The 22417-nt window shown below is 34.1% G+C and overlaps 3 protein-coding genes across 13 annotated transcripts; 1 reads left to right on the top strand and 2 right to left on the bottom strand.

Moving 5' to 3' along the window:
• The first annotated feature begins 1224 nt into the window (after nt 1-1224).
• Nucleotides 1225-9520, top strand: LOC114422561 (protein FAR1-RELATED SEQUENCE 3-like). Of its 8 annotated transcripts, none has more exons than XM_028388984.1 (6): nt 1229-1446; nt 2664-5025; nt 5116-5205; nt 5539-5688; nt 7597-7712; nt 9173-9520. In XM_028388984.1, the coding sequence occupies exons 2-5, from the start codon at nt 2809-2811 to the stop codon at nt 7705-7707; spliced, it is 2568 nt and encodes an 855-aa protein (XP_028244785.1). In that variant the 5' UTR covers nt 1229-1446; nt 2664-2808; the 3' UTR covers nt 7708-7712; nt 9173-9520. The 8 variants fall into 8 exon arrangements, 7 of the variants coding, with proteins under 7 accessions (XP_028244789.1, XP_028244790.1, XP_028244785.1 ...); XM_028388983.1 differs by having other exon boundaries at nt 1230-1446; nt 2695-5025; XM_028388987.1 differs by lacking the exon at nt 1229-1446 and adding an exon at nt 1723-1818 and having other exon boundaries at nt 2695-5025.
• Nucleotides 9521-10861: 1341 nt separating this feature from the next.
• LOC114422564 (histone H3.2) lies at nt 10862-11583 on the bottom strand. Its single transcript, XM_028388995.1, has one exon. The coding sequence runs from the start codon at nt 11502-11504 to the stop codon at nt 11094-11096; it is 411 nt and encodes a 136-aa protein (XP_028244796.1). The 5' UTR covers nt 11505-11583; the 3' UTR covers nt 10862-11093.
• A 1212-nt stretch (nt 11584-12795) lies between these two features.
• LOC114422563 (serrate RNA effector molecule-like) lies at nt 12796-20569 on the bottom strand. 4 transcript variants are annotated; one of them, XM_028388991.1, is made up of 13 exons: nt 20461-20569; nt 19923-20315; nt 18712-18839; nt 18034-18085; nt 16445-16519; nt 16262-16336; nt 16079-16126; nt 15828-15896; nt 14901-15701; nt 14769-14814; nt 14202-14443; nt 13914-14093; nt 12796-13096 (listed from the first exon to the last, which is right to left on the bottom strand). In XM_028388991.1, the coding sequence occupies exons 2-13, from the start codon at nt 20297-20299 to the stop codon at nt 13036-13038; spliced, it is 2154 nt and encodes a 717-aa protein (XP_028244792.1). In that variant the 5' UTR covers nt 20300-20315; nt 20461-20569; the 3' UTR covers nt 12796-13035. The 4 variants fall into 4 exon arrangements, with proteins under 4 accessions (XP_028244792.1, XP_028244793.1, XP_028244794.1 ...); XM_028388992.1 differs by having other exon boundaries at nt 12822-13096; nt 18712-18836; XM_028388993.1 differs by having other exon boundaries at nt 12822-13096; nt 19941-20315.
• Between the last annotated feature and the right edge of the window lie 1848 nt (nt 20570-22417).

The raw sequence follows: 22417 nt of genomic DNA, 5'->3' as shown, positions 1-22417 counted from the left end.
GCAGTAGAACGCCCAAGAGATGGAGAACCCCCGAAAGGAGAACACCATCCTTAGGAAACAATATCTATAGCTTCAAGAAGATAACAATGCACATTCGGTCTCGATACCTGCCACTCATCGGACTCAGCCAATCCAAGGAGCATCAAATATGCAGCAGCACTTGCGAACATTTGACAGGACGAAGATGAGTCACTCTGCGACTTCATGGAGATGTTCTCCATAGTCTCAGTCTAAATCCGTGACCTCCCGATCCTATGCAAATCCACCTGAATTTGGTTAATTGTTTATGCATTCTGGTGATAGGAATCAAAATTTCCGAATTCCAAGAGACTAATTATCTTGTTTAAAGTGAGGTTGGCGATCAGCTGGACTTTATTAGTGACAGAGCTTATCAAACTAGCAAATGAATAAACTCTAAATTTGAACTAGGACAAGTGAGGATGAGATACTTGTAAAGGAACTTTGATGCTTATGTTAGCAAACAAATCCCACAAAATGTATGATATTAATAAATATGCATACCAATAATACTAATGCAAACAATATTTAGAAATATGAAGATGGGTTAAATTTCTATTCAATGCTCATTGGCTACAGAGATGGGTCCTGTGAGGAAGGTACTAGGCCTAATTCGTAACAAGAACACATACATGCATTATTATACTTGTTTCCTGTGAGTAAGGTCTTCCAATAGAATGGTTGCACCGATTCGAGAAGTCAGTCAAGAAATCTGCCAGTTCTATTCTCGAGCTGCTTCCAAAGGTGACAAAGCCTGTTTCTCTACGCTGGGACACAAGTCCGAACAAGAATCCGAGCTCTATGATCCCTGTTTGGAATAGGATTAATATAATTTGAATTTATCATATTTTAAAAAATGTTTTACAAACAATAGTTTGACAAAAAGACTTAATTAAATAACAAAATCATGTGATGTTTTATAAGAAAAAATCTATTTATTTATATATTTGAATAAATATCATGTTAATACATATTAAATTTTTTTAAAATCATAATTAAATGACAAAATTATATCGCAATATATAAGAAAAAATATTGTTATTTATATATTTATACAAATATTACGTTGATAAAATTAATATTTGTTTAAATCTAATTTACTTAAATATATTATATATTCATCCACATCATGTCCAAATTAATATTTAGATTTAGATAGGTAAATCATAAATACAAAAATCGAAAAGAATTTGGAAAAAATTGTTTCTTTAAATAAAAAAAAGGAAAATGTTAGCGTGAACTGTGAACTGTGAGTGTTTGTTTCTGGATTTTGAATACTGCCACTCTTTCACGGTGAAATTCAAGCTCTTTTTCCTCTCAACTCAAAATCCCTAATCACCAACACGAAGGGTTTTTGGACCAAAACGCTGCGTTTTCATTTTACTCACAATCTCAAGCTAAACCCAGCTCTTTCTTTTGACGCATCAGGTGAGTAATTTTTCTTTCTTGTTCATTCTCGACATATGATGTAAAGAAGTTTGGATTTTGGAAGTGAATTTATTTATTTTTCCATTATTTATCATTATGGTAATTAAAAAATATCATTTTTTTAAAAATTAAACTTTGCTCTTTCGGAAGAGCCAAGAATCAAATGATTATGAACGGGTTGTAATGGCAAATGCTCTTTGAGAATTGTAAAAGTGTAAACATGATTTTGGGTCAGCAATTGTAGTGGAAGTTATTGTATTTATTGGAGATAATGTGATAATTCTCAATGTGTAGTTTTATTGAAAATGAAGAAAAAGACAAGGTTATTGAATTGAATGGTTTCTGTATATATTTTTAAGTAACAATGGACAGGTAATCTGAAGAAAAAAACTGACTAAAACAGAATAGGTGGAAGTGTGTATGTTGAAAAATTGCTGCTTTTTAAGTGATTAAGTGGTTGTTGGATATGAAGAAAAAAGGTTATTGGATTGAAGAGTTTCTGTGTATTGTTTTGGACAGGTGTTCTGAAAACAGACTCTAACCATAGGTGTGAGCATTTACTTTGCAAATTGTAGGTTTTAATGTGATTAAGATTTTCTTTCAACTAGGCAAAGCCAGTCTAGATAATTTCCGTGTCTAATTTCAATGTCGTAGCAGATAGTTTCTCATGATTTAATGAAATTATTGCAACGAGCAAATTTTCTTAGGAATTCTTGCAGTTTTTAATTGAGGGTTCAATAATCCTGCAACAGCTCTTTTTGTGGCTTTATGCTGTTCTTTATATAGAACAAATTCACACTTGTAGAAACCTGTTAAAATTAACGTGTAAGCTATTTTGACTACAATTATTTTTTCAAATGAAAATTACATTAATTTTCATTTTGTAATAACTTCAATTTGATTTCTCCGTGAGAAATGCTTCACTAGTTTCAATTAAGTGTTTTCTGAACATATAAATATCAATTTTGTCTAATATTTATAAAAAAATGTGACTTTGTGGATGTTAGACCAAAACTCACAATGTCTTTTTTAATTACTTTACCCAAGCTGCAACAACCATTCTAGGTTAGAATAAACTAGCATTTTCATGCAGTGGGATCTATTAATATCTCTAATTGGTTGACAGTATTGGTGATTTATAATTTTAAACTTATGGAATTTCCTTTGACCTTCTGGGTTCTAGAATTTGTAATCATATTTTCTATGATCTGTTACAGACGTGATGTTCTTATTCAATGCACTGTGTAGGTAGAGATAATCCAGGCAATTTCCATCATTGCTTCAAAAGGATCAGCACAAGTCATGTTTTCTAGTCCTTTCAAGGAAAACTATTGAGGTGCTCTTATCATTAGCTACACTATCATGGATGTCGAGGCAGTAGATGAAGGGGAAAACAGTGATAGACCTGCTTCTGAAAATGTTGAAACTGAAAAAGGCCAGGAACAAAATATGACTGTAAACTTGGCTGAAAGAGAAGTAAATAATCAGAATGGTGATGCATATAGGAAGCCACAAGTGGGCATGCTGTTTGAATCTGAAGATGCTGCAAAATCATTTTTTGATGCATATGCAAGACATGTAGGATTTAGCACACATGTTGGTCAATTCAGTCGTGCTAAGCCTGATGGTCCAATTATAACTTGGGACTTTGCATGTTCCAGGGAGGTATTTAAAAGGAAGAACATAGTTAGTTGCAATGCAATGCTTAGAGTAGAGAGAAAAGATGGAAACTGGATAGTGACAAAATTTGTTGAGGACCATAACCATTCCCTTGCTTCCTCTAGAAAGGTGCAGAACCTTCAACCCGGTAGGCATTTTGTAGGTGCTGCAAGGAATGTTACAACAGAGACATTTGATGCCCGTAATGAATCCTATGTTTCCGTGAATGGAAATCATTTAGAACCAATTGGTTCAGTTAGGAGCTCCTCTCTAGCAGAAAAATGTCATCCAATGAGAAACATTGAGTCTCTTACCTATGCAAGATCTTCTCGAAAGAGGACCCTTGGAAGAGATGCTCAAAATCTTCTGAATTATTTTAAGAAGATGCAGGGAGAAAACCCTGGCTTCTATTATGCGATACAGCTAGATGATGAAAATCGCATGACCAATGTATTCTGGGCTGATGCAAGGTCAAGAACAGCGTATAATTACTTTGGTGATGCTGTAATTTTTGACACCATGTATAGACCAAATCAATACCAAGTCCCATTTGCTCCATTTACAGGATTCAATCACCACGGCCAGATGGTTATATTTGGTTGTGCATTACTTCTAGATGAATCTGAGTCCTCCTTTACTTGGCTATTCAAGACGTGGCTATCTGCTATGAATGATCGACCACCTGTTTCCATAACCACAGACCAAGATAGAGCCATACAAGCAGCTGTTGCTCATGTGTTTCCAGAAACTCGCCACTGTATTTGTAAGTGGCACATTTTGAGAGAAGGTCAAGAAAGATTGGCTCATATTTACCTTGCTCATCCTTCATTCTATGGGGATCTATACAGCTGTATCAATTTTTCTGAGACTACCGAGGATTTTGAATCAACATGGAAGTCTCTTCTGGATAAATATGATCTTCAGAAAAATGATTGGCTTCAAGCAGTGTATAATGCTCGCAAACAATGGGCCCCTGTTTACTTTCATGATACTTTCTTTGCTGCAATTACTTCAAACCATGGGGTTAGCTCCTTTTTTGATGGCTATGTAAATCAACAGACAACCATATCTTTATTTTTTAGGCAGTATGAAAGATCTCTTGAACATTCATTGGAAAAAGAAATAGAAGCAGATTATGAGACTGTTTGTAACACACCTGTACTGAAGACTCCATCACCAATGGAACAACAGGCAGCAAATATGTACACTAAGAAGATTTTTGCAAAATTTCAGGAGGAACTGGTGGAAACTTTTGCTTATACTGCAAATAATGTTGAGGATGATGGTGTGATCAGTAAATACAGGGTTGCAAAATATGAATATGATCACAAGGCATACATGGTCACATTGAATATCTCTGAAATGAAGGCAAATTGCAGCTGCCAGATGTTTGAATACTCAGGCATTCTTTGTCGACATATATTGACTGTCTTCACTGTTACAAATGTTCTTACCCTTCCATCGCACTACATTTTGAAGCGATGGACAACGAATGCAAAATCTGATATTAGAACTTATGAAAAAATAACAGATCCACTTGACATTGAAAATCTTACTGTACGTTTTAATAGTTTATGTCGAGAAGCCATTAAGCTTGCTGAAGAAGGGGCAATTGCTGTAGAGACTTATAATGCAACAATGAATGCTTTAAGAGAGGGTGCTAAAAGGGTAGGTATTATGAAGAAAAATGTTGCAAAAGTCACACCTCCAAACACTCATGGTAATGGAAGCTGCCTGGAAGACAATAGCAAGAAGAGACCTTCATCAATTTCTGATGTCATCCCATCATTATGGCCTTGGCAAGATTCAGTGCCACATCACTTCAATCTTAATGACCTTGGGCTTCCTGTTACTGATCTGAATACCCCCAGTATGGCTCCTGTTTCTATTCACCGAGATGGTGGCCCTCTAGATAACACTGTATTGATTTGAATCACCCTTGTAATTATTAGTTTATTTGTTTCAGATATATTGGTCATTACTTTAATTGACTATCATTTATCGATGCAGGTTGTCCTTACTTGTTTCAAGTCTATGACTTGGATGATCGAAAATAAGAATTCGAGCTCATCCAGTAAAATTGCAGTCATCAACATGAAGGTATGTATATAGGTGCTTTGTATGCCTGCAAGCTAAAAGCTATGTTTTCTTCGGAGTTACAGTCTTCACATCTTTTATTTATTGAGAAATAAATATCTCAATATATTTTTGTCTGATACTCTGAGTAAATTTAATGTGGCTAACAATGCGCTCTGTAGTTGGAAGAGATCAGTCTCTGCTCCAGATATCCATTTAACATTCGTGTTCTCTGCTGAAAATATTAACAATCTAGGTTATTTCAGTTACCATATTGTTTTCCATGTTTACATACCACGTACAAGGTACTGAAATATTCTTTCCTACTTGTTAATTATGTTTTTCTCCCTCTTGTAGCTTCAAGATTATGGTAAGGGCCCTTTAGGAGAGACAGAAGTGCAATTTAGGGTGACAAGGGTCACTTTGGAGCCTATGTTGAGGTCTATGACTTACATCAATCAACAGCTAAATGCACCAGTCAATAGAGTTGCAATCATCAATCTGAGGGTATGTAAACTTGGATCACGATCCTGTACTCTTCCTAGATCCTAAACATTTCATGATCAACTACAAGTTTTGTAGTCAAAATTATTATCTCCTACAAATGCTCTCATGAAGCCTCAAAAAAGGAGGTTTCCAACCTATCTTAAGTTTGAGTAGTTCCGCCGATAGTTTTCTTTTCATTCATTTTCCTGAATGATCTACACTAATAGTTTGTTGGAGAGAATATAAGAGGTCCTCATTATTTATTGCTAAACTGTTTAACCCTTCCATTATAATTTATTTACCACTACAAGGTATCACCATCTATGGAGTATCTATATAGTATGAACGTGTTACTGTAAAATGATGTTATGCCAAAGATTAACTACTCTAAACCCTTGAATTTTTAAGATTTAGGCCAATGAATTCTTTATTTCTCTAACATGTGCCCTTGTGAAAAGCCTTTTAAACATTGGCAAAGTTAAGACTCGCACATACTTTGTGCTAAAAAATAGCTTAATTAGAAGAATGGAAGCAGCGAGAATTTAACTATTGTTTGGTTATAGATGTGTGTTATGACATAAGCACAAGAAGAGAATCCTACCCAAAATGGCTAGTCCATTAAGCAGGAATGTCCCATGGCTTAAGTACCACATTAAGGTTTTTATGCTACACAATGTGGGACTCATAACATTGTGATAAGAATCAACTAGTTAGTGTGCATTGCTAGATTAGAAAAACCAATCATGAACTCTCACCTGACCTAATAGTTTAAACTTTTTGGGGAGTTAATACTTGACACAATATCAAAGTCATTGGTTTGGCTTTGGCTGGAAAAATATTCAAGAAACGGTGGTATGAGTAGGTGTCCTAGGCCAATAATGAGCAGGGAGATGTGATGGTGGAATGTCTTGGTTTGGTTAATAGTTGTAACAAGTTAGAATATACATGAAAAGTGGGCCACAATTCCATTGGAACAAACTCCCAAGTCCCAACCCCAACAAGTGGTATAAGAGATTTTGTGACTAATTGGTTAAGAGTTCAATCTTTGTCTCTCCCATTCTTAAGCTGAATTTTTGCACGAGGTAGAGTTGGTCTTTGTATTGGACATACTACAAGTCCAATGTTTTTTTTTTTGAGGGGACGTGTTAGATGAAAAATCAATCACAAACCTTCATGTGTTAGATGCAAAAATTTGTAAAAGTTACTCATACTTGACGTAGAAGTCTAGTTATTATATGGAAGAGAAGTAGATTCTCTAGCATAGTTATTGTTCCATTATTGTGTAAATGATAGATAATACGCTAATAAGTCCCATTTTGAAAATAGAAGCTCAGATGACCCTGTGTATAGTGGATAATTAATAAATTTATTATTTTTATTTTATCATAAAGGATATGGGTGCAGGACTGGAGCTTTTGGACGACTAGTTTATAGGTAATAAGGGTTATAAAAATATTTTAATCCTCACAATCTAATAACTATATTTACATGGTTATTATCAGTTGTATTGGACATCTATCTGAATTGGGAACATCCAGCAGTTAATTCTGGAGCATATGATATCTTGAAATGCTAAATAAAATGTTTTATTACCATGTTAAGGGTTTGAATCTGGGAATTGTTACTTACGGGAGAACTTTTCCTAACCACCACCCACTGAATTGCATGAGCAATTGCTTTTACCCAATTTCTTCTACTAAAAACTAGGTTTTGATTATAGAATTTAGTATTAGTGATTTTAAATGGTCCAGTAGTATTTTAAATTATTCTTGGACTTGATATTGACCCTTTTATTTCAATTCCATATTTCTTTGTACAGGCATGATTAATTATTCATTTTTTGCTGTCTAAATTTTTTTAATGATTTGTTCTATAAGATAGTGCCCAAGGTATTTTGGCTTATTTTCACAATTCTACTACTTCTTCCAGCTCCAGGATACAAAGACAACTACTGGGCAAACAGAGGTGAAATTCCAAGTTTCTAGAGATACGCTGGGTTCCATGCTGAGATCTATGGCCTATATCCAGGAGCAGCTATAAGAGTTGTAAGCATTATATTTCCAGCTCTTCGTTTTTATCTTTTTTCCAGCTATTCGACTTAAATAATAATAATTGTTAGAATAATACTAACTACTTGATGATATTTTGAGATGTAAGAAAATTTCAGATGAGTGTTTCATTTTGGTTACAAGAGATATTCAAAGTTGTGTAAATTACAAGAGGATAAACTTCTGAATCACATTACGAAAATATGTAAAAGGCAATTGAGCATAGATGAAGAGAAAAAAATGAGATTGCAAAGAATTAATTTGGCTTTATGCAAAGGTCTACAATAGAAGCTATTTATCTTCTACAAGGGTTTTGATGGAAAGGTACCAAAGCAAAGAAGGAAACTTATATATAGTTTTTATTGACTTGAAAAAAAAAACATGATTGAGTGCTAAGAGAAGTGTTATATAAAATGCTTTGGAAAAAAAAGATGTTCTCATGACTTGTATGCAAGCTATACAAGACATACGATGGGATAATTACTAGTGTGGGAACTCCTAGAAGCAAGACTAAGAACTTATAACAATATGTTTACATCAGGACTCAAGCTTATCCTTAAACAAGTATTAGCAAGTTCACCCAATACTAGTTTAATATTTTTTTTATCACCATGACATTGGTGCAAAGTATCCACTAGGTTTGTTGATGGCGAATCTTCTCCGGGAAACTTAATTGGCCACCTTTAGTGAGATCTCCCCTTCCAACTATGTTTTTTCCATCCACAAAACTCACACTTGAGACCTTGCTTAAGGATCTAAACTCAGTTCCACTCAAAGCAACATGTTAGAAATACTTGTTTAATCTAGTCTTACGTGTACTTATCAACGACATAGAAGATTATCCTTAAACACATGCTTCTTGCAAATGATATAATTCTTGAGTCAGAGATTAATTTTAAATTTGAGCGTTAGAGACAAAAATTGGAACCAAAGGATTTTTCTTGAGTAGAAGATGCAGTATTATATGCATTGCAATTTAAGCAAGAAACAAGAGCAAAATGTCTTTGGAGGTCAAAATTGGAGATGCTATACCGCAAGTTTCTAAGCTTAACTATTTGATTCCAAATTGATGCCGCAAGTTTCTAAGCTTAACTATTTGATTCCAAATTGATGAAGATGATGACGAAAAATCAATTAAGGTAGTTTGAACATATGCAAAGAAGGCCACTAAAGGCAATGGTGAGGAGAGTGGATTACATGATTTTTAGCCTTGTGAAAAGGTAGAGGAAGACCAAAAGGTTATTGGAGAAAATTATTAAAAGAGATTTTTTAATGCATAATATCTCTGAAAAATTGGTTTATGACCAATCCTAATAATGTGTGATTCATGTAGTCAATCTCACTTAGTTGGATAATACTTTTGTTGTTGTTCTTGTTTCAATATTAAACTGCTAGTTACATGAATTTCAGTGGATAGTTATCAGTTACTTTTTTCTAACCTTTTTTTTTTGTCGCAGTTCCTATAATATGGATGGCTAGACAGCGATGGAACTGCCCTAGTGCAGTATAGTCTAACATCCATATCCTGAAGTACTTATTGTTCTGTGAAGGTTTGCCATTTTTTATGTACCTAGTGATCCTTTATTTAATATTTCATGGTGTAAGTAGCCCAGGAATCTCTAGTATTTGATTCATCAACAATGTTAATAGTAGAATTGGATAGTTTTTTTTTTTTTTTTTTTTTTTTGCATTCTTTCTTTACCCTCTTTACCTCAGATTATACACCATTTCCATTATGGAAATTTATTTAGTACATGTATTTCTGAAGATCAAGAATATCACTTGGGAGCATTGCGGATGTCTAATTTGTTTTTCGGCCTATGGGAAATATAATGACATACTTCTATTTTTTAGTTTAAATCAATGTCATGAAAATCGATTCAGTCAAAAATCAACCCAATCAAAACACAGGTAGAGTGTGTTTCGATGAGGGTCCGAGAAATTTTAAATTCTAGAAATTTTAAATATTTCAATTGAAATTATTTTATTTTTAAAATTTTATGTTTTGATAAAAAAAATAAAATTATGAGGGTGAAAGAAAATGAATTGAGAGTTCGAGAATGAGATTTCGAGAACTTTTAGATGAAAAAGATGATAAATGTTATAAAAGAAACACAAGAATGTCTTAGAAAGTTTTTCTATAAGAGAATTTTAATTTTTTATCTTTTAGAGTTAAAATTTCATATTTTTATTTGTTTAAAATTTTATTTTAAAAATTTAAATTTTTCACAAAAATATTCAAATAATGAATTTTAAATTAAAAAAATTTTATTTTTTTAATAAATTATTTTTCTTAGTTAAAAATTTATAATTCTCTATCCAAACACACTATTAGTGATAAAATCATTTGATCACTAATTAAACATATTGATCCAATATATTATTAATCTATATTTTATATTCTAAAATTAAAATCATTGGCACAATCAAATTATATATATTATATAATTATTTATTATTATAAATTATTTTGTTGAATATTATTATTAAATTACCAAGAAAATTTATCATTTTTTCACGTATTAGATAGTTATGAATAAATAAGTAGGGTGAAATTATATATATTAAATCATATCAAAATAACAATTAACTATTATATATATATATATTATCAAGATAACATTATTATAGGAGCAAACGACTCAAATCTCCAACTAGCCTTTGAAATCTGATTTTTTTTTTAACGAGAAATACCTTGGATCCGATGCAAACTTGAGTGAAGACAACTTACCATGTCATAGCAACGCTTAGAGTGAATGAAAGATTGGTATCTTCAGACAAATATGACGATTAAGAATCACAATAATAATAAAGAAATGAAATATAAATCCATACTATTATAGTCAATTTTGGTGTACACTTAGTTTGATGTTTTACTTAGTTTAAATATTGGATTAACTCAACTAAATCTATACTGTTAACCTAATTCTTTCCTTTCTTTTTTACTTTTAACCTCATTTCCTTCTTTTTACTCTTATTTTTAATAAATAAATACAGATAGAAGTCTGAAGTGACTTTCTTTTCCCCAGTCATCTAGTCTAGTAATGAAAAACTCATTAAATTTTAACTACCACTTAAAATTGCTAAAGCAAATGCCATCAACCTCATAATACAAAACGGAATGCATGATTTTGCAAACCAAAATGGAAGAAGAATTAGATGAAGCCAAAATTCATTGCAATCAACCTTTCAATTCATTAACCCAATCAGCAAATTCAAAGTAATCACTAAACTACTAATAAGCCAGATATCTTTAACTCCACATCTTCATACTAACAATCCCAACCCTCACGATAGACTAAATACACCAAAACCCCAAACTACATGAACCAGATCCTATTTTAACGTATCCTAGCGGTGACGAAACATTTTAAAACCTCAAGCCCTCTCGCCCCTGATCCTCCTTGCAAGTTGAATATCCTTAGGCATGATGGTGACGCGCTTTGCGTGAATGGCACAAAGATTAGTATCCTCAAACAACCCAACCAAATAAGCCTCCGCCGCTTCCTGAAGCGCGGAAACAGCGCTACTCTGAAACCGCAAATCGGTTTTGAAATCCTGTGCGATCTCGCGCACCAGCCGCTGGAACGGGAGCTTCCGGATCAGAAGCTCCGTGCTCTTCTGGTACTTTCGGATCTCCCTCAGCGCCACCGTGCCGGGCCTAAAACGGTGCGGCTTTTTTACTCCGCCGGTTGCCGGAGCGGACTTTCTAGCGGCTTTTGTGGCGAGCTGCTTCCGAGGAGCCTTGCCGCCGGTGGACTTGCGCGCTGTTTGCTTGGTTCGTGCCATTGAAAGGGAAATGTGTGGATTTCTTTCTGTTGTTAAAGCGCGGAATTGAGAGGTAGTGGGATTGGAGGGATCGGTGTGCCGTGTGAGGATTTATATATAGAGTGACAGAAAAAAAAAGCGGGAAGAAGTGGAAATTTGTGTTGAGGAGAGGGTGAATTTGAGGCGTTGATTAGTTAGTAATGGACCGTTGTGATTGTGAATCCGTGGCTGCGTGGATGGACCAATGAGATTTGATGTTCTTGATCCGTGTGAATGGACCTTTGATATTGTAGAGGCGGTAACTAGAATTTTCTAGCGGCGTGAAACCAAAAAGAGGGCGGGCTCCTCTGTAGTCTAGACTGTAGTAGGATGTAGAAAGAGTTTTTTAGTGTTTTACTGTTACAAGTTTATTTATTCTTACAACAATAAATTATAGCATAATCAGAAAGAAAAACGAGAAAGAGACAGAAATATTTGGGGAGTTGAATGGAAAAATGTTTCCATTAATTCGTTTGCGGGAAGTATACAAAAAAGAACTTTGTACTTATCAATTTAACATTCTATAACAATCAATTATAATTTAAAAATATTAGTGTAACTTTCTTGAATTTGTATACTTTTTTTAATAAATAAGGGCATAATTATCTTTAAAATATAACAATAAAAAACAATTAACAAAAGAAATATTTATTTTATCTATTGTTATAGATATTATTCTGTGTTTAATGATCAATTATCATACATTAAGAGTAAAATATTTTTAGATCATCTTTCAATCATAATTTAATATTAATATGACTTTTACAATAAAAGTAAATAAATTTTTTATATTTGATAAATTATAATTAGATAATGTAAAACTTTTTATAAAGTCCGTGTATAATTTTTTTCTCATTATATTTATACAAGCATTTTCACTTCTACGAATAGGGTGGGTAAGATTTTTTTATAGATTAAAATTATATTTTTGGTAAACCAAAATTCATTTAGAAATAACATTTCGCTTGATTTAAATTTGAAATTAATTAATTATAACAATAATATTTTAAAAGCAATAAAACTTAAAATTAAAATAGGATTTAATTTGAATTTAAAGATAAAAGTATATTCATAACAATAATAGCTATTACCATTTCATTTAATTTAATTTTAAAATAATAACATTAATAATTAATAAAATAATTTAAATTTTAAAAATATAAAAAACCTTAAAAATAAACTATTATCACAAGTTGTATGTGAAAATCACTATATAATAAAAAAATAAAGAATATAAAAAATTAAATTAAGAAACTAGACATAAGAATTTTACTAAATAAAAAACTGGAATTTATAATATATGAAATAAGAAATTATATTTGACACTTTTACATTTTTTATTAAATCAGGAAATTGTCCACCCAAAAATATAATGGAAAGGAAATTTAGTTCAACAAATATACAAATCAAATCAAATCTAAATTGTAGTACAATTTAAAGTCTATCCACCCATGACTCAGAATAAAATCCCCCAGCAAAGTATCCATGGCAGATTCGGCCACCAAAGATGAACCTACAAACTCCGATAGTCTATCACAGTGACCTCATCCTCTGGGGCATCCAGATCTTGATAGCTGCTCCAAAATCATTAAAGGTCAACCACAGACAAAAATAACGACTTGAGCATATCTATTAAGTGCCAAGAATTGAAATAGAAGGGAAAATGATAATTTTGGTCCTCAAATGTATAAATTGGTAACAATTTAGTTTTGAATGCAAAAAAATTGCAACAATTACATCCTGTCCTACAACTTAAACTTTGCAACTTAATATCAAATTGATACTTAAACATTACAACTTAATGACAAAATAATCCTATGAAACTTAATGGCATGACATAATTATCGTACTTTTTACACATTCAAAGACAATCAAAATTTTTGTTCTTCCAGGGACTAAATTGTTACCGACTTACAATCAAGGACCAAAATAGTCATTTACCCGCAAATACAAAATTGATATCTGCATTCATCTGTGGCAGGAATATTCTTTTTGTTAACTAGGACATGCTTTTGAATTTTGCTAATTTACAAAGTGCCTTTTCCTAATTTTCTGGCAATAATTAAAAAAAGAAAAAAGAAAGAACTTTTCTTTATAACGAATTTGCCTTGCACAGAGAAAATAAATAAATTTGTAGGCACTCTGTCAAAATATCAGAATATGGACCAATAAGCTGAGGCTGCTGAGCACTTAAGTGATACTAATCAAGAGTTAAAAAGGAGATAAAAATTGCCTTGCCTGTGCACTGAAAAAAGACAAAAATAATGCTACTCGAGAGAACTCCAAAATGAAAGAGCACAGAAGTGAGAGGGAAGGGACTGAGTGGGGGAAGGGACTGAGTGGAGATACAAGTATACAATATGTAAACAAGGGTTCAGGCAGAACATTTACCTTCGCATTCGCCGAGGATCTGGTCTAAAAGTTGGAGGAACAGCAATTATTGATGATCCTCCACCCATAGGAGGGCCAGAGTGCATCTTTCTTCCAGAGGCATCGTATGATGATCCTCCTTGATCTCTTAACATCTGCATTGCAACTTCTGGGGGAGCAGGAACAAAGGGTCCCAAAGGCCTGTAGTGTTATAAAATATATTAGCATTTAATCACTAACCAAGTCTTATTAAAATATAAAAGTGCATCAGATTGTGAAGTGGAAGGATAATGGGAAGGGGAAACCTACCCAGCACCAGGGACAGGCATCAACACTGGTGGAGGAGGTATATCAGAGGCAAATGGCGGTACACCTGGCCCTGCATATGAATCATACATTGTTTCATCACGGTTTCCCATCATGGCTTCATGGGATGGGGAATTATCAGGCCTATCTCCATTCATTCTGTCACTCTGGTCATGGTCTCGTCGATTACCACGATCATCTCTCAATCGGCCCTCAAGAACTCTTCGCTTTAAAGGCCTGCCCTTCTAAAAATTGAAAAAAAAAATCTGAAACTCAGAACCTAAGCCATAAATCCTAAGGGTTGTGATACATCAGATTAATTACACTCATAGGCATGCCAAATAGCATAGTAGGAAATTTTGAAAACTTCAATATTAGGCAAGTCATGCAGAATTTATCCACAATGATTGCCAAAATGCCAAATCACGGATAAACAACTACCAAAACCAAAACCTAGATGTAAAAAGATTCTCACAACACAACCATGAAGATAGTTGTTTCGAATCATGCATCATTTAATGTCTTTTATCTAGGTATATGCTAATGTGGTACACAAAATTAGCAGCCCACCTGAGGTTGCTGCATGATGGGCATTCCACCAGGAGCATCTTTATCACTGCAACAAAAGGCCACGATAAGTGATATTTCAACAAAACTTGCAATAGGAACTCCGAAACAAAAGAAGCCACTTGCATTTCTTACTTCATGTAATTTTGAAAATAGAGATCCTCTCGTACTTTGGAAGTCTGTTCCACAACAAGCTCTGGGTGTTTGAGCTTCAGATGTTTGAGCACAAATTCAGTAGCATGAAAAAGCTTTGTGCAGCCCATAGCTCCACAACCATACTTCCATCCATACTTTTCATCCCTAATTTTTCGAACATATGGATCCAATACTTCCATTGCTGCAGCATCTATCTTCTCCTTAGCAGTCATTACTTCCAAGGGATCCTGACCATTCAGCCTTCCTTGCCAAAATAAGTCAAGTTTCTTTTCCCATTCAGAACCTGATTTACCTGCTACTACTTCATGCGCTGTCCCTTCCGGTCTCACATGCCTAAAGCCCTTAGCTTCATTAGTCTCAATCATGCCATAATAATCTACACCATGAATCTGCCAAAGATAGGTAACGAGTGTATCCAGAAGCTCATCACCTTCTAAACCCTTAACAGATGTTAGGCCTCGTATAATTACTATGGGAGCCACAGATGCACTGTGAGCCTTATCATCATTTCTATTGTGATCACTGATGCATAAAATATTATCTTCAATCCCCTTTTCTGTGTCAAGCTTGCGAACAAGGGCCTGAGCCTGTTGAACATCTGCTTGTATCCGTCTTGGTTCAGTACTGATAGGATGAGCCTTTGGAGCAGCTGAGAAATCATTTTCTTTATTGGATCCCCTACCCTGCCTTCTTCGTTTACCTCCAGTGTCTGCTTCCTCCTCCGAATTTGGTTCACTAGCTTGCCCTGATTTACTTATAGAGGCATTTAAACCAGGATTTCTGCATTGAATGTGATACAAAAGTATGTATCATTGGTTGATATGAAGAATAGTGAAAGTATGAAGAGGAAGGGCAGATAGAAAGAAAGACATATGAGAGCAAGTGAGAGAGAGGACAAGGACATACAGTTCTAATGTTCCACTCTGTAAATCAAGCAAAAAATCCTTTGCTAGCTGTCGAGCATTTTCATTCCTCCTATAAGATGATGAACCAGACAAATATTCTTTACAAATTAGATATCTTGATAAATATTTCAATCCACCTGCCTATCTAGTAACCATCCCACAATAAAAACAAAAAAATGACCCATCAATATTAATATTTAAGAGGACAATATATACAATGCTTAATTAGAATGAAGTTTGACAAAAACTCACCTTTCAATGACTGTAACCAAATTTGTTGGATGATATTTATCTTTCAACCTATATCCAAAAGTAAAACAAATAATGGAAAGAACGTTAGATTGCTTGAACTTGAAAAAATATGGTAACATGTGCTTTACATAGTAAACATTTGAAAGATTGAACTACAATTTTAAGGAGGAAGAAAAAATATACCATTCCTCATCCTTATGAGCATTAAAATAAGCTCGTTTTTGGGTCGAGATATACTCTGATTTGTATTCTTGATACCTAGAAAATCAATTGGTCAAAGGTCTTTTGTCAACGAGCATCCCCTATATTATTAGTTACTTGAACGCTTAGACATGATACAAGAAGATATTATTTTCCAGAACTAACCTACGCTCCGCTTCAGCTGGTAGTATATCGTCCTCAAGCTCCTGAATGAACTGTTTATAAGACATCAACCCCTCTCTAGAATGACACACAAATTCATAATGTTAACATGTTTTCCCAAAAAGATCTATTGATGGAGTAAAATAAAGAATATAGAATCATTAACAAGCAATAACATAATCATGTGTTGCTTTCACTATTTACTAAGAAAGCTCAAAGTTGAAGACACTAAAATGTCACATGAGTGGATATGCATTAATCAACAATGGAAACAACAGTCAATAGAGATTAGAAAAAGAAAAAAAAAGACATGAATAATGTGCTGAGTGCTCCAAAAGTTAAGGATCAGAAAGGTAACAACTTAAGGAATATGGATAAGAATTGTCAGTTTCTACAGCTGAAGCAACAGTTCATGCACCAGTAGTTGATGAGGACAAAAATGGCAACTAAAATCAAAACCTGAAGCTTTAATTAGGGTAAATTTTGTGAAGGCAATTCAAAGTCAAGGTTTCTACACCAAAAGCCAACCAGATCAGTAACAAAGATATTAAACATTGGGCTGACAAATGAGTCTCAGTAACCGCTCCCATCAACAACAATAAGGTTCTCACTATAGGTGAACTGGATAAAGTGTGTTCAAATACGGCATGCTGAAAAACTCTATTGAAGGTAATAAAATATTACTTTTGAATGTCCCGAAGTGCATGCAAAGTTAGTAGCAGCATGCAGTACAGATCAATGGTTTGACTTGGGGAATTCCCAGAAACATAACATGGTAAGGTGAATTCCAATTACAAGTAAAAGCAGTTACGAAAATTTCTAAAACTGTTAAATAATTTAGTTTTGCAAATTTATATAGTTGGTCCAGAACAATAGTGCTTAAACTGGATATCAACTGATCAAGACAGGCAAACTGTCAAGAAAAGGTAGTTTTATGTGGCTTTATCAAATTTCATGCAGAAAAAAGTACTGTTTCAAGCCATAGGCTAATATAACCATGGAAGGATGCAGTAAGAACTTTTCCTGTTATATATCATTTCCTTCATTCAAAGTACAAAGAAAATCTTAAGAATGTCAACTATGATAAGGCTAAAACAAAAAGAGATGGAGAATTCGACAGTGGAGATGTTGTAACCCAAAAAAAATGACTGGTTGGTTTGTTTTATGTTTTCATTTCCAGTTATGTTTTTTCCTAAAATTTAGAAGAATGCTACCTTGTTTTTATTCTATTTTTAACCATTTATATATAAGTGATACCAAATCTATTGTAGAGGATCCATAATCTCAATAGGGATATCTCATCTTGGCCTAGTCAAATTGTTTCAACTGTAGTCACCCGCCCTTTCAAATGTTCAGTAAACATGTTACCAGAGCATTTGAAAACTCCTTAACAGCCTAGTTCTCAAAAAACCCAAGTTTCATGTACTGAAAGGTCATCATTTATGGGAGTATATTGGCATGTCTTCCATCTTTCCACACTAAACTATCTTAACACCAATCAAATTCCTTGTCTAAGTTGGACAAGAACTGCTATAAATGGCAGGCAATATTTATTAATTAGATTTGGATAATAGAAAAATTACAAAGCTGACCTTTGTGCACCACCACTTGGCATGTCTCCGTAACCACGATTGGATTCTATACCTGCAAAAGCCGAAAGGTAACTACCGAAATAAAAAACATAGAAGCATATAAACAGTATGTTGTCTTTATCAGAAAAACAAAATGTTGACACTTAATGCTGATACAATGTAAGAGTTTGGATGTTCTGTTCTTCAGTTATGTGAATAACCATAGTTCAACATTTATAAACAAAAAATAGGCTGTTAACAAGATAATTGAAAAACATGAGAAGAGGGGTACGCGGAAGGAACAAACAGAGAAACAATATCAACCAAAAATAAAACTATGGTGAAGCCCGTTTTGCTTCATTTATGGACAATACATATGCATGTCATTATAACAAAGGAATTATCATGTGAAAAACAGTGGTTTCTGAATTAAGTTTGGAAATGAGTTGAAAAGAATATGACTTGCTCAAGAGAAATAGTACCAATTCAACACATACCATAGCAACATGCAATAAAGAAATCATGAAAACTAAGAACAAGAAAATCATAAATTATTATGCAACTATGTTTTTTTTATTTGAAAATAGGGAGATAATGAGTATAATTTAGTTGAAAAAATAACAATAAAAATGCCAGCGATAAATGGGATTTATGGGATATAGGAAAAGTCCAAGTACTTATTAGCAACTACTGACATACCGGAAATCCCATTTTGATACCCCCCTGAAGAACGTGGCCCAAACCTGCCATAGGACTTCTCATCTGCATAACCACCTCTTCCACCCATTCCCCGTTCATAACCACCATAATAATCATATCCATGTCTGCTGTAATCAGATGACAAGGTTAAAGAAGAAAATATTAAAAACAGTTTTGGATAAAGCATGAAGTATAATTTAGGGTAATAAAGTGAGGAAACAGAAGTAAAGGAACTAAGTTCAAGTGGCAGAGAGAAACAAAAACATGTTAAGCATGCTATCACTATGATTTTTCCATTATAACATAAAAGAAGTAAAGAACAATATCCTACCATGTCTTAGGTGTCTCAGAGAGAATTTAAATGCTGAGACCATAAACAACACTAAATCACTTCATATATAAAACTCGTCCTCGGCTAGTCATGTCAAAATAGTGTAATTTATATTATTCAGCGCACAACAGAACTACAGAAGATACACAAACACTTTTATCTCAATAACAACGACTTCTATACACCATTCATAGAAGCAACACCAAGTTACAATAAATTCAAGATTCTAACAAAACATTACTAAGAAAATTTATCAGATTAACACAAACTTTTCTCTTCAAAATGGTGAGACTACAGCCGGTTGGAAACAAAACAAGAATTACAACATCAAGTAAAACATAGAAGGAAAATGTTGAAAGGCATGAAGAAGCTTTTTGTAAAACACACGAAAATATAAGTTTCTCCCTCGGAAACATTTCTCTCTTAAAATAACCTTTTCTCACATCCAAGGTTTTAAAAAACAGCTCACGGCCTTGATTTCAGTGGCAACACCGAGGTTTTTGAAGTCTACAAGACAGCAATTGCAGTCATATCAGTAACATTTGTCCCCAATTTCTGGCAATATCAATGATTGTGACAAAACCATGACCACGATTGCAATTTAAAACCTCACTCACATCAATCAGATACCTATTCTTCTGATCAGTTAAAAAATGATTAGTAACACTTTCAACAAAAAGTTATTTGTACCAAATAGCAGCTACCCGTTGCTTAACACACAATTGACTTCATTTTCCAGAGTCTTACAGAAACATCTAAATTCTTAAAGCACAGCAAGTAGCTAAAGCTAAATCACTCATATGACATTCAACTTTCACAATCACACAACCAAACATATGAGATTCAATTCTCACAATCACACAATGTGAACAAATTCTACCTATCATCAGGTCCGTACCCGCCGCGAGGACTGCCCCTGCGCGACCGCTTGTACGGCGGAGGCAAGCGTCGAGGCGGAGAATGCCGCCGTTCGCGGTGGGGAGGGCTGGGGCTGCGGCGGCGCTTGAGGTCACTGTCTCTGTCTCGGTCTCTGTCTCGCGGTGGCAGCGGGTCTCTGTCTCGCGGTGACGACGGGGACGACGCGTTCCGGTCATAGTAATCGCCGCGGCGGTTGGGAGGGCGATCGAAATCCCTGTCGTCTCGCCGGTCCCTTCGCCGGGGAGGGTAATGCGGCGGCGGAGGCGGAGGCGGAGGGGGAGCGGAGGAGGAAGGGGATTTGTCGAGGGATTCGGGAGGCACGTTCATGACTTCGGCCATTGGAATTTGGAAAACCCTAAGTTACGAAATGTGAGAAAGAAAGTGAGAGAGAGAGAGAGAGAGAGAGAGAGAGAGAGTGAGATATACGATATATGTATGATGAAAAATTGGGTGAAATGGGGTTCGTTATTGATGACTTTTGCGTTTTCTCGCAGACCTACCTCTGAATGGGAGGGAGCTTCTTCAATCTTCACACTCACGCACTGGTGATTTCTTTTACGTGCGCAGTTTCCACGGTAGAGTGAGGCTTGCCACGAATCTTTAAAATCGATTAGAAATTAGAATATATACTTTTAACCTTTAAATATTAGGTAAACTAAATATGTTAATATTCACCGCCAAGCACGTGGATATTTGTGATTTATATTTAAAAAAATGTTAGTATTCCTTTAGATTTGAATTTTATCTTTTATTTCCTTTAAAATTTGTATTTTTTTAGTTTTTAAATTCCTAAAATATTTTTTTTTTAATTTTCACAGCCAATCTGTGATAGTTTTTTTTGTGAATGAAGAAAAAAAAAACAAAAGGAAACAAAACAAATAAACTACACTCTCAAGTAGCTCACATCCTTGTCATTAGAGTCCAGAACCAAACGCATAGAAGCTGGAGCATCCTCTAAAATCTAGAAGGAGATCCCTTCCAATAATGTTCAAAAGAGAAGTTGTATGATGGGCTATAAATGAGGGATATTCTTGATAGAGAAAATATGAGCATTTCTGGACTTCTAGATCTCCCAAAGAGCCACAACAAACACACTTCCAAATTAGTGGAGCATGATTCGAGCCCATTCACCAATAGCCATATTACTAACATTACTAAGACAAGCAAAGTTGATACCTAATTCTTGTCAAACTAACCTCACATTCGAGCAATGAAGCTTCCTCACCATGATTACACCTAGGGCAGGGGGAAGAAATTGAAATATGGCGGTCTGAGATCATCTTGCAAGTAGGATCGGAAGAGCTTTATTACACACTTGACACAAGAAGACTTTAATATTTTCTGGAAGATGAGCCTTCCAGAGCCAGTTCTATGAAGAAAGAGAGTGACCAACTTGTTGTTCAACCAACCACCTGTAACCAGGGTTGGTAGTATAATTACCAGCCAGACAAGGCTCCCAAGTTAGCAAGTCTAGAACGTTATCATGCATATGCAAATGGACATGCATCTTGAATTTTCTAGCATATATCATTAGGAACGGGAGAAAATAATTGCTCCAAGTGTCATTTCCCCACCCTAAAGACCTCACGAATCTGTAACTGCTGATCATAATAGTAACATATGTAACATCCAGACAAAGCTTCTTACCCGGCCCTCAAACCAATCAGAATACCAAAAACTACTTGAGCCATCTCCCAACCTCAAAGCAAAATTAATCATCTTTCAATTCAATAAGAGTATGTTTGGATAGAGAATTTTAACTGAGAAAAATAATTTATAAGAGAATTTGAATTTCTGTAATTTAGAATTCATTGTTTGGATGTTCTTTTGAGAAGAATTTAAATTTTTGGAATTTTAAAACAAAATTTTAAACAATTAAAAATCTGGAATTTCAATTTCCTTCTAAAAGGTAAGAAATTGAAATTCTCTTCTTACCGTCTTCTTTAAGAAACATCGTCTGAGGTTGTGAAACATCGATCGGGTCTGAGAACGTAGAGGAACACGTACAACTAGCACATTAATCATATCTTTTTTTTTTCATTCATTTTTTTTCATCCTCATAATTTTAAGTTTTTTTATCCAAATACAAAATTTTGAAAATAAAAGAATTTCAATTGAAGTATTTGAAATTCTTATAATTTAAAATTTCTCAGAATTTTAAATTCCTCCATCCAAACACACTCTAAGAGTTTATTTGGATAGGATAATTTAATTAGGTAATATATTTTGTATAGGAAATTAAATTCTTTTTTATTAAAAGTAATTGTTATATTCTTAATCTCATGATTTTTGCAATCAAAACGTTATGTTATATTCCTAGCAACGTAACGTAAAGAGTAACTTCATAACTTCATTCAGTTCAAATTCTAAGAGTACTTTTTAGTCAAACTTAAAATCCAATTTCATGAAACTAATGATCAAATAGAATCATGCATTACGAGTAGAATGAAATCACCA

Source organism: Glycine soja, chromosome 8 (genome assembly GCF_004193775.1).
Source record: "Glycine soja cultivar W05 chromosome 8, ASM419377v2, whole genome shotgun sequence".
Classification (NCBI taxonomy): Eukaryota; Viridiplantae; Streptophyta; class Magnoliopsida; order Fabales; family Fabaceae; genus Glycine; species Glycine soja.
The sequence above is the reverse complement of the archived record's forward strand: the minus strand, read 5'-3'. Positions and strand labels throughout refer to the sequence as shown.